Source organism: Stegodyphus dumicola, chromosome 6 (genome assembly GCF_044657685.1).
Source record: "Stegodyphus dumicola isolate Sdum_Otavi_A_Nest chromosome 6, ASM4465768v1".
NCBI classification, from domain to species: Eukaryota; Metazoa; Arthropoda; class Arachnida; order Araneae; family Eresidae; genus Stegodyphus; species Stegodyphus dumicola.
This window is the reverse complement of record NC_140773.1, coordinates 46,137,234-46,152,063: the sequence shown is the minus strand read 5'-3', so window position 1 is coordinate 46,152,063 and position 14,830 is coordinate 46,137,234. Positions and strand designations below refer to the sequence as shown.

At 32.1% G+C, this 14,830-nt stretch overlaps 1 protein-coding gene across 1 annotated transcript in view; it reads right to left on the bottom strand.

Annotated features, from left to right (window-relative positions):
• LOC118183538 (venom factor-like) overlaps positions 1-14,830 on the bottom strand; it is a 337,533-nt gene that overhangs the window by 286,386 nt on the left and 36,317 nt on the right. The window contains exons 3-4 of the mRNA XM_085818275.1: positions 13,756-13,956; positions 6,952-7,022 (exon numbers count right to left, since the gene is read on the bottom strand). Coding sequence (XP_085674401.1) covers positions 6,952-7,022; positions 13,756-13,956 — 272 coding nt within the window. The remainder of the gene's footprint in view (positions 1-6,951; positions 7,023-13,755; positions 13,957-14,830) is intronic.

Below are 14,830 nucleotides of genomic sequence, written 5' to 3'. Positions count from 1 at the left end.
CATTTTTGTTGATTTTGCAGTCACATGCTTAAATTTTGGAAGACAGTATACATAAAATACAGAAGTCGCGTTAATATGCAGTTGAACTTTTCATACTCACAAAGCCAAACTTTTGATCGCTATCCGAAAATGTGTCTAAACCAAACTAAAATTCCATGCAAGCCTGATGCGCGATCAAAAATCAGCTGATGGACTGAATTTTTTTTTCACCAACATAAAAGGATTTTTTTAACATAACCAATTTCTAAAACTAGAGTTTTAAGTTTATTTGCTGAATATTCATTTTATCATACATAAACAGCAGTAATAATCACGCAAGGGAAAAAATTGCAGTTTATTTTCTGTCTGAAAAATAGAGGTTGTTAACTGCAAGAAATTTCTATTACACTTCGCAATTCAAAGGTACTCATATTTAAAAAGTAAATTTTCAGAATGATATTTATTTCAAATAATTCTAATATTTTGAATTAACCACTAAATAACTATTTTAACTTAAAAATAAATAACTTATGAAAATTTTCTAAATGGGACAAAACTTGTGAATAAATAATAACAACCTATTACCACCAATTGCAGATGATCATCAATTAGTCTGATTCCATTTGAGGCTTATTAATTTTCATCTGGGGTGGAAACTGTTTTGCATATAAATGTATTCCTAAACTCCATTTTAGGCTTATTAATTTTCAGCTGGGGGGAAACGGTTTTGCATATAAATGTATTTCTAAACAAAGAGATGATTCTTATTTAAAAATGTGTAACTGAGGGTACTTGCCTTCTTACTAGTACAAACAATGGTTAATCAAATCTGTACCTAAAATCTCTGAATAAGTTTGTCCCATTGCTACTGAGATTCAGATTCGTTTCTGAAACTCAAGTTTGTATTTAATGCCAATGAAAATAATGTAAAATTTGACTCAACATCATAAAAATCTTAAACTTTTTCTTGAAATTTCTCCATAATAATTAAAGTCATAATAATGTTAATTAACTTGCAAGAAATTTTTCGCATGCCACGTAAAGGTGTTTCGGGCTGCTCCATTTGAGATCACTCTTCTAAATGACAGTAATTTGAGGGTTCATTCAGACATTAAGGAACTATTTCTTATTGAGAAATGTTCGGCCGTATCCTGCTGTCCTCTTCGTGGGTCTTCCCTTGACTAGGCAAAGGGGCAGCAAAGCGTGAGTTGACTGCTCTGCTTACGCGGCTAATCGGGTAGGTCCATTCAGGCGAGGCAGGCACTTGCAATGGTACTACAAGTCTGACCTGGCTTGCCCCGCTAGGTGTTTGTTTTAGATAAAATTTGGGAACAGGACATTATTACCATGTATAGGCTGTTTGGCGGTCTGTGTCAGGTAGTTCTTCTCTCTGGTTCATTTTGCCCTGCTGTGAATTAACGTAAATTTGATTGTGTTTAAAAAGAAAAATGGTTTAATTAAATTTGTTTAATAAACTATACAGATCTCACATAAATTGCTGTATACGTGATCTTCATTTCAATCGTAAAAAAATGCACTTAAAATCTTTTATTTTATTTTATTTTTTATTTATTTAAGTTTATAGGGTTGAGAATTCTATCTATTTAAAGATATTTGTATTTCTAATGAACATGTTTTACATTTTTAACTATATGCTTTTGCATTCGAACTATTTTTCGGAGATATTAGGCTTATTATGAGTACACATAAGATGTTCAGTGATCTAGTTCAGGGGGTCTCAATCGGTGGTATGCGTACCACTGGTGGTATGCAATAGAAGAATAGGTGGTACTCAAAGAAGCAAAATATTTTTAATTATTGAATTCAAAAATTAAAACCCAATATCCTGATTGAGTCTTTTGTCTAACACGCGTAAATTTGTGCGATCTGAGCTTTGTTCAAGAGTGGTGGTGGTAGTAGTACTCTGTAACGGTGATACTAAAGGTTTTCAATTTTTGTTTAGATGGTACACGTTAGTCAAAAGGTTGAGAACCACTGATCTAGATATCAATTTTGCCGCCACTTTCAATAAATCTATTTCTACCACACCAAGACAGAATGACGAAGAAGAAAATGTTAAACCATAAATTTTGCAACGTAGCATGCATTTATAATTCAACGTATTAACGTGAATCAGAAAGGTGGAACAGTTCTATATTCCCCGTTCCAGTAGGTCTATTCTATACTTAAATTGAATTTTTCATTTTTCGAAAGCCCGTTTTGCGATATTAGGATTTGAAAAGTAAATTTGTCACATTCGAAAAGTGGTTTTCTTAATTCACCGGTTTAAAAAATTTATATTATTATGTAAAAATTTATTTTCAACTTATTTCATTTGCTGTTCACTCTATGCAACTGGCAGCAAAATTTCAACTTGAATTTAGAAACTGACATAGTTGCAGCAACAAATGATGGTGCTGCTGTTGTGAAAAAAATTGGCAAATTATCATCTATAATTAATCAACTATGCTATTCACACGCTATCCACTTAGCAGTTACTGATATGTTATAAAACATAGAGAAATGGTTGAAGCTGAAGCGAAATAAATGTTTCAAGTGAGGAATCGGAAGATGAAGACGAATACGAATATAACCGATTATGAAGATTCTCTTTATTATGTTTGTATCCGAGGCCATTCTATTCCTATTTTGTCTGACAATTACAATCAGTTCCACAAACTCGAAAAATTTGTAAGTTCTTTAGAAAATCTCGAGTAAGAAACACCATTCTTCAAAATTATATCAAAAAAGGAAAGGATTAAATTTAATTCTTGACTTCAAAACAAGGTGGAATAGTATGGATGACATGATTGGAAGATTTCTGGCAGTAAAAGAATGTGTTGTTTTAGCACTGAATGATTTTGGTTCTTCTTATATGTGGAATGAAACTCAATATCATAAACTTTTAGAACTTCCGACGTCTTGGAACCGATTCATCTAGCAACTGAAGGCTTAGGGCGACGGGATGCTAATTTTCTAACAAGTGAAGGTATAGTTGAATTTCTGTTAAATGAACTAAAAAATTTAAACACTGAAGTAAGTTTCAAATTATTACATGCTTTGGAAGAACGAATTCAAGTAAAAAGACAAGTAGAACTGTAGAGACATTAGGTACTTTTGAATCTGGAGAGATGAAAAATGAGCAATGCCATCGCCAGGATTTGAACCACGGACTTCTCGAATACACGCCGAGCGTGCTGACCACTACACTCGGCGCACTACGAAAGCATGCTAAAAAGGCGGGCGAAATACCTTATATACTCGTCCTTTTAAAGGGCGACTGGGTGTTACGGGAACCAATCTCCAAATCCTGGTGGTGGAGAATCATCATCCACCACGCTTTTAGTTCGGGCGCCACTGTAGAGACATTAGGTACTTTTGAATCAGAACGGATGAAAAATAAGCAATGCCCTCGCCGGGACTCGAACTACGGACCTCTCGAATACACGCCGACTACACTACGAAGGCATGATAACAAGACGGGAGAAGTACCTTATAGAATTAGTAATTCTTTTGCTGTATTTGCAAAATCCACAAAACATTTCTATTTCAGCGAAGAAATCTAGTGTGCTTTCAAAAACCGAAATTATCAAGTTATCTGGAAAGATTTCGTCTAGAATATTTCCAAATTCTTATGTGGAAACCGATTTTTATTAAGAGCAAATCGAAGAACCTAAACTACTCATCAAAGTAATGCTTTTTAAAAAAAAAGCCATGGAAAAATCAATTCATAAGTTTCTTGAAGACCCTGAAAAAAAAAAACTTACAAATCCAACGACACTGAGAGCTGAATTTTCAATATTTGAAGCAACGGAATAAAAGAACTAAAAACTTAGATCTGTTATTTGATGCCCTGAAAACTATAAAAATCAAGCTCAGTAACTAGTGAACGAGTATTTTCAGTTTCAGGCAATATTGTGTCCAAAATAAGAACGCTACTTAACCACCGTTCTGTGGATATTTTATGTTTTTTAAAAATCTATTTTCTTGAGAGAAATAAACTACTGATCTCAGTGGTATTCTGGCTATAAGTTATCAGTCAGTCAGTCAGTCAGAAATTAAAATTAGTGAAAATAATATAAATATTATGTGAAATTTTTGTTCGAGTTTTGGTTATTTTGTGTGAGCAATGTGTATATGTTTAATCCTTAATTCTTTTTTTATATGACTTTGATATTGATTTCGTTATTTTGTGTAAGTAATATGTATATGTAATCCTTATTTTCTCATATTTTGATTTTGATATTGATTTCGTTTTTTGTTATTTATATAAATTAAATAAAATATTTTTCCATATTTTTCGCCAAAAATTCGAAAACCGGTTAAAACCGAATTTTTGGAAGTACTGAATTCGAAAGCCGGTTTTTCAAAATATTCGGTTTTTGTATAAATCCTATGCGATATACTGTATATCAGATATAGTATATGCAGGGTGAATCTAAATTGTTTGGGGGAAATGTTTTTTCTTTATTCGGGCTCTGTGGCTTCAACCTGAGACAGCCAATTTTATGTCATAGGTTCACTTCGTGGGCAGGCGGGCTGGCTGCTCCATTCAATGTATACGCGTTTCTGGGAAACTTTGAGATATGTACACGGGACCAAAGTAAGAGATTTTGCAATGGAATATGTGTGCGGAAATGGCGAGTGTTAAGTGCTCACACGTAAGGAAGACATGAATGACAGGTAACTAAAACGCATTTAACGATTAAACTATTTGCAATAGATGTTTGAAAGAAAGACTACCAACAGCAGTTCCAGACGGCGTATGGATTGTCGCATGTTAGCAAAGATGTCAGGCATTTTATGCACATCTCTAGTAGCAACTGGAAATCTGGTCTCTGGATCTTCATCGGGTTCAATAAGACTTTCAAAGATCATGTGGATCATGTATCTCTTACATAGCTGTGCACGGCAAAATATTTCTCCACGTGCATAATTAGGCCGAATTTGAAGATACGAAAGTATATCTTAAAATTCGAAGACCATCTAGTGAACGAAACCACTGTAGTAGATGTGTTATGAAGGAACAGGATTGACCAGAAAGGGATTAAAATCAGTTGTAATACATAAGACTCAATGTAATACACATTAGAGAGTTACAGAGAGTTGTAGGATGTAGAAAAAATTTAAATATATAAAGGAGCCATAGAATTTTAAGGATGTAAATGCGAGGCAATTAAGAAAGCGTCCAAATATTAGGAAATTATCGATGGTCATGTGAATTCGCAGGAATGTGTCGAAAAGGAATATGTATCTTCATTTTTTCAAGGAATGCGGTGGTACTTTTCGAAGTATGACTTGTTACTTGCCTTGATAAAATTTCACGTTTCAAAAGTCATTAAGATAAAGAAATAAATTTTTTTCTGTAAATATCGGATGTAAAACTGTATCTGATAGTACGTTCAGTTGATTTTCACATAATTCCCACTCTTCTTATTTTTTATTTTCCACTGTAGACAACCCTAAACTCCTTACTGAAATTTTCTCTGCATTGACGGAACAAGGTTAGTATATTTTCTTCTCTACGTTTTTCCATAATAAATAGACTTTCTTTTATTGTAGTCATTCAGATAAACCCACGCTTCATCAAGGGTCACATACATAAAAAACTTTTCATGCAGTCTGTTTGAAAACTTTATATCAGAGGTTTCTTTTTCCCTGGAAAGGACGAGTGTGGCGTTTTATTCAAGTTTTAAGAATAGTTAGCTTCATGTTGCTACTTTCCTTTATACTTTATTCGTCACGAAGTCGCTCAATCCGAAGCTCTATGAAAATTTTATACTAAACAGCTTGGGTTAATATTAGCATGAAACTGTAACCGGTATAATTCTGAATAAAAGCTCAACTATTAGTGCTTCTTCTTGGCTAGAGAGCCGTTAGTTCCAAGTAGAAGTAAAAGACTGACATTATCAAGTGTTGGAAGTTGGTTGTGCTTTTTTTATTGTCCGAGCTAGTCAGTGCTCTAGCTTTGCGAAGGTGTAACCCAGCTAATATATTCTAAAGTTCCTGCGAGTAGCTGTCAACAATAAATATGCAATAAATAATAGTAATACTTGTTTTTCACTGCATTAATGTTTGTTTGATTTGATTTATTTGATTATGACAAAACATTCAGGGGCTATCTGCTTATGGGGAGAGGTGCTTAGCGGAGGATTTTCTAAGGGAAACTGGCTCGTATACACATTACAAATAGAGAAAATTACGAAAACGGCCAATGCAGTCAGGCTTTTCTCAGGAATTCGAAACCTAGACCGAACTACCAGTGTTTAGCGATTTTACCGCTCGGCCGCTGGTGGGATATAAGAAATGATAACTCTCCAATAAGTCGATGTAACTTTTAAAGGTTATCAGGTTTTAAAGTTTAGCAGTAAGTAAGTTAAGTAATTACACATATTTAATTGGTATAAAATAATAAATAAGAATTTAATAAAACTGGGAAAAATGGAATAATTAAGGTATTTCTCAGAACTTTACATATTAAAAGAGGTCAAATTTATTAAAGCATGCAATTTTGGGAACTTGAAACTTTTCCCGTTGCAAGCCATCTTGGATTTTATGTAAATTCTACGGCTGTTTTAATTCAATTTGCTTTTATTTTAGTAAGTAATATTTAATTATTTGGAAGCAAAACTTAAATGTATTTCTGTGATATCTGAGAACTTTAAAAAATTTGCTCATTTAATGTATCAGTAAGTAAAATGCAGACGACATATTAGTGAAAGTAAACGCAATTTCTACTTCCAAACTTAAAACTATTACCATTTTTCTTTAAATAACAATTATAAAAACTTGAATACAGCTCTTTTTAAAAAGTTATTAAATGGATGACTTTTAAATTAAAATATTTGAAATATTACACTGATAAAAACTAATTTATTATTTTTCGGAGAAAAAAAATGTTATATATAGAACTGTCTCCCCTTTTCTTTGAACTGTTGTGTATTGACACATTAAAATGAAAAAATAATTTACCTTAATTTGGAATATAAATGTTTTGTCAGATGGTGCTATATCTTCACCAAGGACTACAATTCGGAAATGAGCTGAAAGATATATCAGTATTAAAAAGTACATGAAAATAAAATATTTAAATTTAAATTCAATGTTAGTTTGAATAATAAAAATACATCATATAATATGAACGAAATTAAGAGATAAGCACCATCAACAAATCTCTCTGAAAGAGAAACACATTAATGTATAATGAGGCAATAATGGAAGAAAAGCGACATAGGACCCTCTTCTTCTAGAAAAGAAAACTGCATCATAAACATAAGTTACAATCTTCTAATACAGAGAAAAAATATAAAATAATAATCTTTTACAAAATATATAACAGTTGAATAGTTCGAAGTCGACTTGAAGGTAAGCAATGAGTTTCGATATAATACTGATGCGTGCGTGTGGTTCGTAATAAATTGAATACACACAGAAACGATGATATCTTGATAACATTTATTTTACCAAAAGGTTTACAATTCTAGAACCTCCCACAAAAGTACTCTTACAACTCTTCTCGGTATGACAGAGCACTATCAGTAGTTATCATTTTAAACTATTAAGAACATTACATACAACCCAATGTAAAGCGCATCTAAAGAGCGAAGCTGGCACGGAAATCTTTCAATGTTCCGAATTTAACACAACTAGAAAACTGAAAACTCATACTCTCTCCACACTTATTTAGTTTTTCTACGGCCGCAGAGAAATCTCTAGTATCTTCCATTTCTCGAAATTACCGGAAGGCATATACGATTAAAGTTACATATAAGAGCCTGATAATATTACATTACATATAGGGGTCAAGTTATTACAATAATTATACAGGAACGGGACCAAAATGTCGCGAAATGGTTGTCAAGTTTAGCGACATTTGGCGAATTCTATCAGTCACAAAAACCATCACCAGCTCGGTGCTATCTCATCAGTTTAGCGAGATAGTCATTTGCTTCAATGCTAAATAGGCTTTGCCTTGTAATCGTATTTTTCCAGCAGAGCTTCACTCTCTTCAGACTTTTCATGTTACACTGTACAAAAGATACTACAATTTCACGTGTAATTTCCCTAAAATTATTTATATATTATAAACTACTTTCTCCCTCCTTTCCGCATGCCTTCGCTGTGTAATTGGAAGCATACTCGACGCGTATTTGAGAGATGCAGGGTTCGAGTCCCGGCGAGAGCTTTGCAAATTTTTCATGCCTCCTGTATCAAAACAATCTAATGATTAAATAATATGTATAAAATTCATAACAATACAAACCTTCTTTGTATAATTGAGATTCGTAGCCCGAACTTGCCTTTTTAACTGGTGAATACACCCTTTTTCAAGGAATTCTAAAGTCACTGTACTACATGTGTCACAGCTTTATTATCCATGAAAATAAGCTGAACTTAGTGTTTTTGAGGCAAACTAAGAAATAAGGTAATGTAAAGTAATATACGAGAGTGTTGCAACCCTCCTGGCCGATAATAATCGGCCTCATGGTTAACGCAGCACACTCAATACAGATTAAAACTAAAATACAATTAAAAACATCAAATCAAAATTCCCAATATTGTTTTATTGGCATTCATAAAGTTCAAAAATCCTTTACAAATCTAATCTCTTTTCTGCTGCAATAGAATTCCTTTATGTTATCATATTTTTCCCTGACATGTCGCAATAATACGCAGTCTTCAACGAAATGTCGTGCATTTCGTTGAAGTGCACTATAAAAATTACTAAGATTATTATTTTTCAAATTAAATATTTTCAGGTACGCCTGGAAGCGCCCGTGTCCAGTTATTATTTGATTGTAATCAAAATCAACAGTCTCATAGTTTTAGAAACTTCAAAGTTCAACAAATTAATCTTTCCTTTTTCGCGGAATTGTCCCTTTCGCTTTCCAGCAATCATAAGAGAAATCCTTGATTTTGCCAATAACAATTATCTTTTATGCTTTAATATCCAACAGATCGCCGGCATTACCTATGACAGCCTTTTTGGCCGGTTATGTCGGCCCTGCCATGCCTATAACACCAATATGGGCTTTCAACCAGTTCATTTTCAGTTGATGTTATTTTTTCAACTTTCACATGGAGATCTTTTATGTAGGAGATCTTTTATATTGTGTTATCAGCATGCATCTGCTAGTGCTTCCAAATGAGAGAATGAGTCTGTATATACTATACTAATATATGTTTTTATAGTTAGGTTTTTATCAGTCTATTTAAGAGCAAATATGAAAGCAGACATTTCGGCTTGAAAAACCGAATTGTAAGGTTCAAGTCTAATTTTGCCATAGTCCAAACAAACACTTTGCCATTTCTGTACCAAACAAGTAAACCACATATGTCGTACCAATTCCATTATCATAACCCGAAACCTGAAGTAAATATATCCAATTCTCCTAAGAAAATATTTCGTCTCTGATATTCCACTGCTTTTCCTAATGCAGGATGTATACTGTTAATATTAAAGACTAAAAAACATATATTGTATGCAGTAAAACCCCCATAAATAACAAAATCAACATTTTGTGAACGTAATTTAAATTTATCATAATAAAAACAACAAAATATCGAGAGGGGCGGCATACCAACCAATATGCAAACGACTTTCGATGAGACTTTTTTAAGGTATCTGGTCAGAAGCAGCAGCCAGGGTCGTTGTATAGTGTCTAATTTATTTCTGATTTGCTGCAGGTCTTCGGCTCTGGAACTCCGAGCCCCAGTATAATGGGCGTTATAATTGTTTTGTAAAATAATCTAATAATGTTACTTTCCAGTACTAATGACTCAGCTGAGAAATTGCTTTTACAATACGTCAGAATAGAGTTAGTTCTTTTATAAATATTATTAAAATGTTCTTTAAAATTCAGTTTACGATCGAAAAGGCACCAAGATATTTAAGGTTTCAACATATTTAATTCTAACATCTTCATATTTTTGTAGTGGTGGTCTAGTTTTTTCCACACCCTTTGGCTAAAATAAGAAATTAGTTTTTGTAAATTTAATCTCAGCTTTTCTTTTTCAATCCACATTCTTAAATCTACACCAAATGAAAACAGTTTCTCTAATTTCTCCAAAGAGTTTTCACGAATTACATATAAATTGCCATCATCATTACAAAACATTCTTATACCATTTGGAAATTCTTTCTTTAACAATTTCTACATTACGGTGTTCCAGAGCAGCGGGGCACTGCGGAAACCCTGCGGGCATCCTTTGTAAATTATACTTTCAATACAAATATCCTTATTAAATCTGTAAACAACTTTCCTTTCGTTAATATAACTAAGAAAGATTCTATAAATATTTTAGGGCATTCCAAAATCTCTAAGGGTGGAGAGCAAAGATGCCCATTTAACAGATGCTCCCGAGACATTGTAGGAGACAACAGGCACATGGAATTCAGATTTTTGTGATCTAATAACATTGACAAGATCATAAAGAGCATTTTCCGCGAAACTCCATGGTTTCTTTTCTGGCCCGATCTTCTGTGGATGCTGCCAATTTCTTGGCATTGCTTTAACAACAAGCATACCACGTTATGGAGACTTATAAGTCATTTCCACTTAACACCAATCTGAAGTTTGTCAGAAACCGCTCATCTTAATTAGTCAATTAAATCATAATTTTTAAAAAATGCTTCCGTTTGTGATTCCTTCTCGCAAATGATATTTTCAAGTCACTTCAGTCTGTTTCTGAGAGTCATTCATTACAGTAAATTAATTTTTATTTGATGTAACTTTCAAAAATGATAATGCATTCATACGAAGATTTCTTACTGTGAGAATAGAAATTTCTCACATCACGCAGCGCATTCATTAGGGATGATATCGTTGAATACTTGTAGGTATCTAGTTAAGATAGACTGTCACACTACAGCATCACACTGTACTAAAATATTCAGAAAAACATTAAAATATTACACACATACAACAAATAACAATTCAAAATACAGTAAATAATTTTCGCATACTTAACAAAGTACAAATACAATAAGAGCAAAATATAAAATCTCTAATTACCTAGCTATGCTTAAACACACATACTTTCAGAATCCTTAATACAACACGATTTTTGTCCATTTTTTAATTTAATCCCAATCACTGATGAGTACATTTTCTTAGTTCATTGTGATGTAATCTTTTATTGTCAAATGATAAAATATTTTAAGATATCTGCAGAATGGAAAAAATAGTAAGTTACTCGCTAATTTTGAAAAATGTTTAGACATTTTACAATTATTTTATTCTATATTTAACCTCCTAGTCTGTGTTTTACAATATTCTGAACATCATGTTTTCATAAATGAAAATAATTTTTTTTTAAATATGTAACCACAACAGTTTTAACTTAAATGTTATTTGGAAAACAAATTACATAAAAGTTCTTGTAGGATTGTATGTTTATAACCAATTATTATGGGCTGATACTTCTTTTTTGTTTAGTGCTCACCAGAATACAAATCAGTTGTAGAATATAAGTTAGTTGTTAAGTTTTGAATGTGTTAGAGTTTCTGGCAGCCTCGCTTGCAATTATGTACTACCGCCAAAACCTGTTCCGGCTTCCGCTATTTTGCTAGTCGACTTTAAATATGCACTATTGATTATTTCAGCCAACAGAAGTAGACTATCTTTATGCGAAAACTCTTTTGTCAGTCTAATAGGGTCAGAAGGACATCGAATTCAGCTTCTATACAAGCAATACCCAACATCCTGTGCATAACGTTTCCTCTGTTTACAACAAAAAAATAAAAATGTACTCTAAATGTCGTTTTGTGACATATTCTTAAAATGTTTTAATTTTTATTTCTTTGTCATATAAAAGGAATAGATGTTGTCATGTAAATTAATAATGCAACTTAATTGTCCGAAAATATACATTGTAGTCCTTTCTATACTTCGAATTGACTTTCTTATGTGCATATAATTGATTCAAAAGTCAAAGATTTAAAATATTATATTTTATTACGTTAGCAACATATATATAACAACAATATGTGTAATGTAAGGAAGTTTTTTTATTTTTATTTTTTTAATTCTACTATATCAAGTATTAATGGCCCAGTTTTTTATATCGTTGCATATTCTGGCATTGCATACTCATCTTATTTGGTATCTGCCGAAAACATCGCGGCAAAAATATCGTGGACGATAACATAGCGGGGAAAACAACGCAAAGCGAAAACGTCGTGGTACAAAACATCGTGGGAAAAAATAAAGCAAAGAGAAAACGTCGCAGTTCTAAAACATCGTGGCACAAAATATCGTCGTCGAAAATAAAGCGGATCAAAAACTTCGCAATTAAAAAACATCGTCGACGAAAATATCGTGGTAAAAAGTAAAGTACCTACAAATCATCGCATGAAAAAAACATCGCAGACATGCGTTTTTTCAGGCTTTAATAACTGTAAAATTTAATACTTGTTTAATAATTGTAAAAACTCGCATTATGGTTTGTGAACGCAAGGTGTAAAGAAGGATCATTTTTACTTTCATATTTTTTTATTAACTAATAAATGTTTGCTGAAAATGTAAAATGGAAATTTAAGTATAGAAAATTAATGCAATTTATAGCACTTAATAGAATTTCAAACTGACATAGTTAACTAAGAAAGGTCATTAATAAATTATTTTTTATAAGTTTTACTGGTAATTTTTCATGAAAAGTATCTAAAAAAGAATAGAAAAAGAAAGATAAGTAACTGCATAACTCTATTTATAAAAAAATTGCTAATAATGAGATTATTTTCTTTACTTTTGTTAATCTGATATTCTTATTGCGAAAATTACTTCTTTTATTTAAATTTCTTGTTTTGCTTTTTTTTAAATTCATTCATTTATAAAAAAATATGAATGTGAAAATTATCTTTCTTTTCATCTTGCACACACAAATCATTATGTGAATATCCATTTGCAATTATTAAAACCTTAAATATCATGTCTGCGATGTTATCGTCATGTGATAATTTGTAGGTACCTTATTTTTTATCACGATATTTTCGACGTTCGACGACGTTTTTAAACTGCGAAGTTTTTGAACCGCTTTCTTTCCGACGACGATTTTAGAACTTCGATGTTTTCTCCTTGCTTTATTTTTTCCCACGATGTTTTGTATCACGACGTTTCTCCACGAGGTTTTCGTTCCCGATTTTTTTGCTGCGATGTTTTCGGCTTTAACCTCTAATTTATACCGCATCATCATACCACATGCAATGTCATATAGTGTATATTGAATAAGGTGTACCCACTATTGTTTATGGTATACAAATGCAGTATCATACTCATATAATGGATATACATTGCAGTACCATACTCATCTAATTTCACATACAGTGACATATATTGGATATAATTCTAAATTATATCCACTATATAGCATTGTATACTCAGCATTGTATATTCTGTGATCCCACCAATACAACTAGCAATGCTTAGTTAATGGCATGTATCAATGATCCCCACAGAAATAATTTTATGCTAGCCAGAATATCATCGTTGTTCTTCGAAATATTCAATAATGACAGCAGATTCATTCACAATTTATTACAGCATAGTAATTTATGTACTGTTTCAGTAAGGATGCCATTTACTGGATGTAAACACAAATTGAAACATTTGCACAAGAAATTTTGCTCACAAAATATTATGCATTTCTCTGCTAATCGCACAGATTAAAAACATTCTAAATTGAAAACTTTTTAAATTATTGATTTAAAGACTATCTTAAACATTTTAGATAAAATCAGTTTACATACATTTTAAAGAAACAAGCAAAAAAACTTGCCTCTGTCTCTTGGTGTGTAAACAGGTTTATCTGTCTGAATAAAAACATAACCAGCATTAAAGTTTATAGGCAAAATGATTTCTTTGTGAAACAATTCACTGTGAGCAGTTAGAGAGACTGTCTTCTCAGAATTTTTATCTTCCAAAAATCCTGGTGGGAAATTCTTTGGATTCAAATGAATAGGAAATATTTTCGGAACTCCTAAAAGGGAATAACAAAATGATTCCAGTATTAAAGATTTTAACAAAACATTTGATTTTAAAATTTCCAAACTTCATTATTTGAAATTACTAATTTATTTTATAGTTGAAAAATTAATAAGCTTAGTTCTATATTTTGTCAGAAAGCATTTTCACTACTTATGTATCAGCTGAGACAAATTATGGACCACCAAACCTAGTATATGGATTTGAAACAGATACCGTTAATTACCGAAAATTTCTAACTTAGTAATTTTATAAAATAAATAGAAAAAATTAAATAGTTAGATAAATTTAGTTCATTATAAATGTGTATCATAACTGAAACACGAAAAAATGGTTTTGTTATGGACAATAATTCTAAGGAATACGAGCAGGTTACTAGTTTAGTTATCTACCTAATTTGAAAAGTGTTTTCTTCATCTGTGCTTACAATCCTTCGCATAAAAAGGTTCACTGACTTTGTCATGGATAACATTCTATGTAAAGCAATATCACACATTTATGGAGGCTGTCGTGCCACAAATAACAGCGTAAAACCGAGTACATCAATTTACCGAGTACATCAATATTGCAGGCCCACTGCAGTCTATGAACTTACGTACATTAATTACACTGGAGAAAAGCACGATATCCTAGACTTTTTGCATACAAACACCAATCTCCCCATGATGCTCGAGGTCAAGAACAAGCTCATCTCAGATCATCTTCCAGTTATTACTAAATTTGGAGTCTCCAAACAAGATACATCGAAGATAGACATAGAGTGGAGGTTAGTATTATTGGTTTATTAGGTAAAAAATTCTTATTTAGTTGGATTTATTGTGTTACAAATTCTGTTTGTGTTACACAGTTGGATTTATTGTGTTACAAAT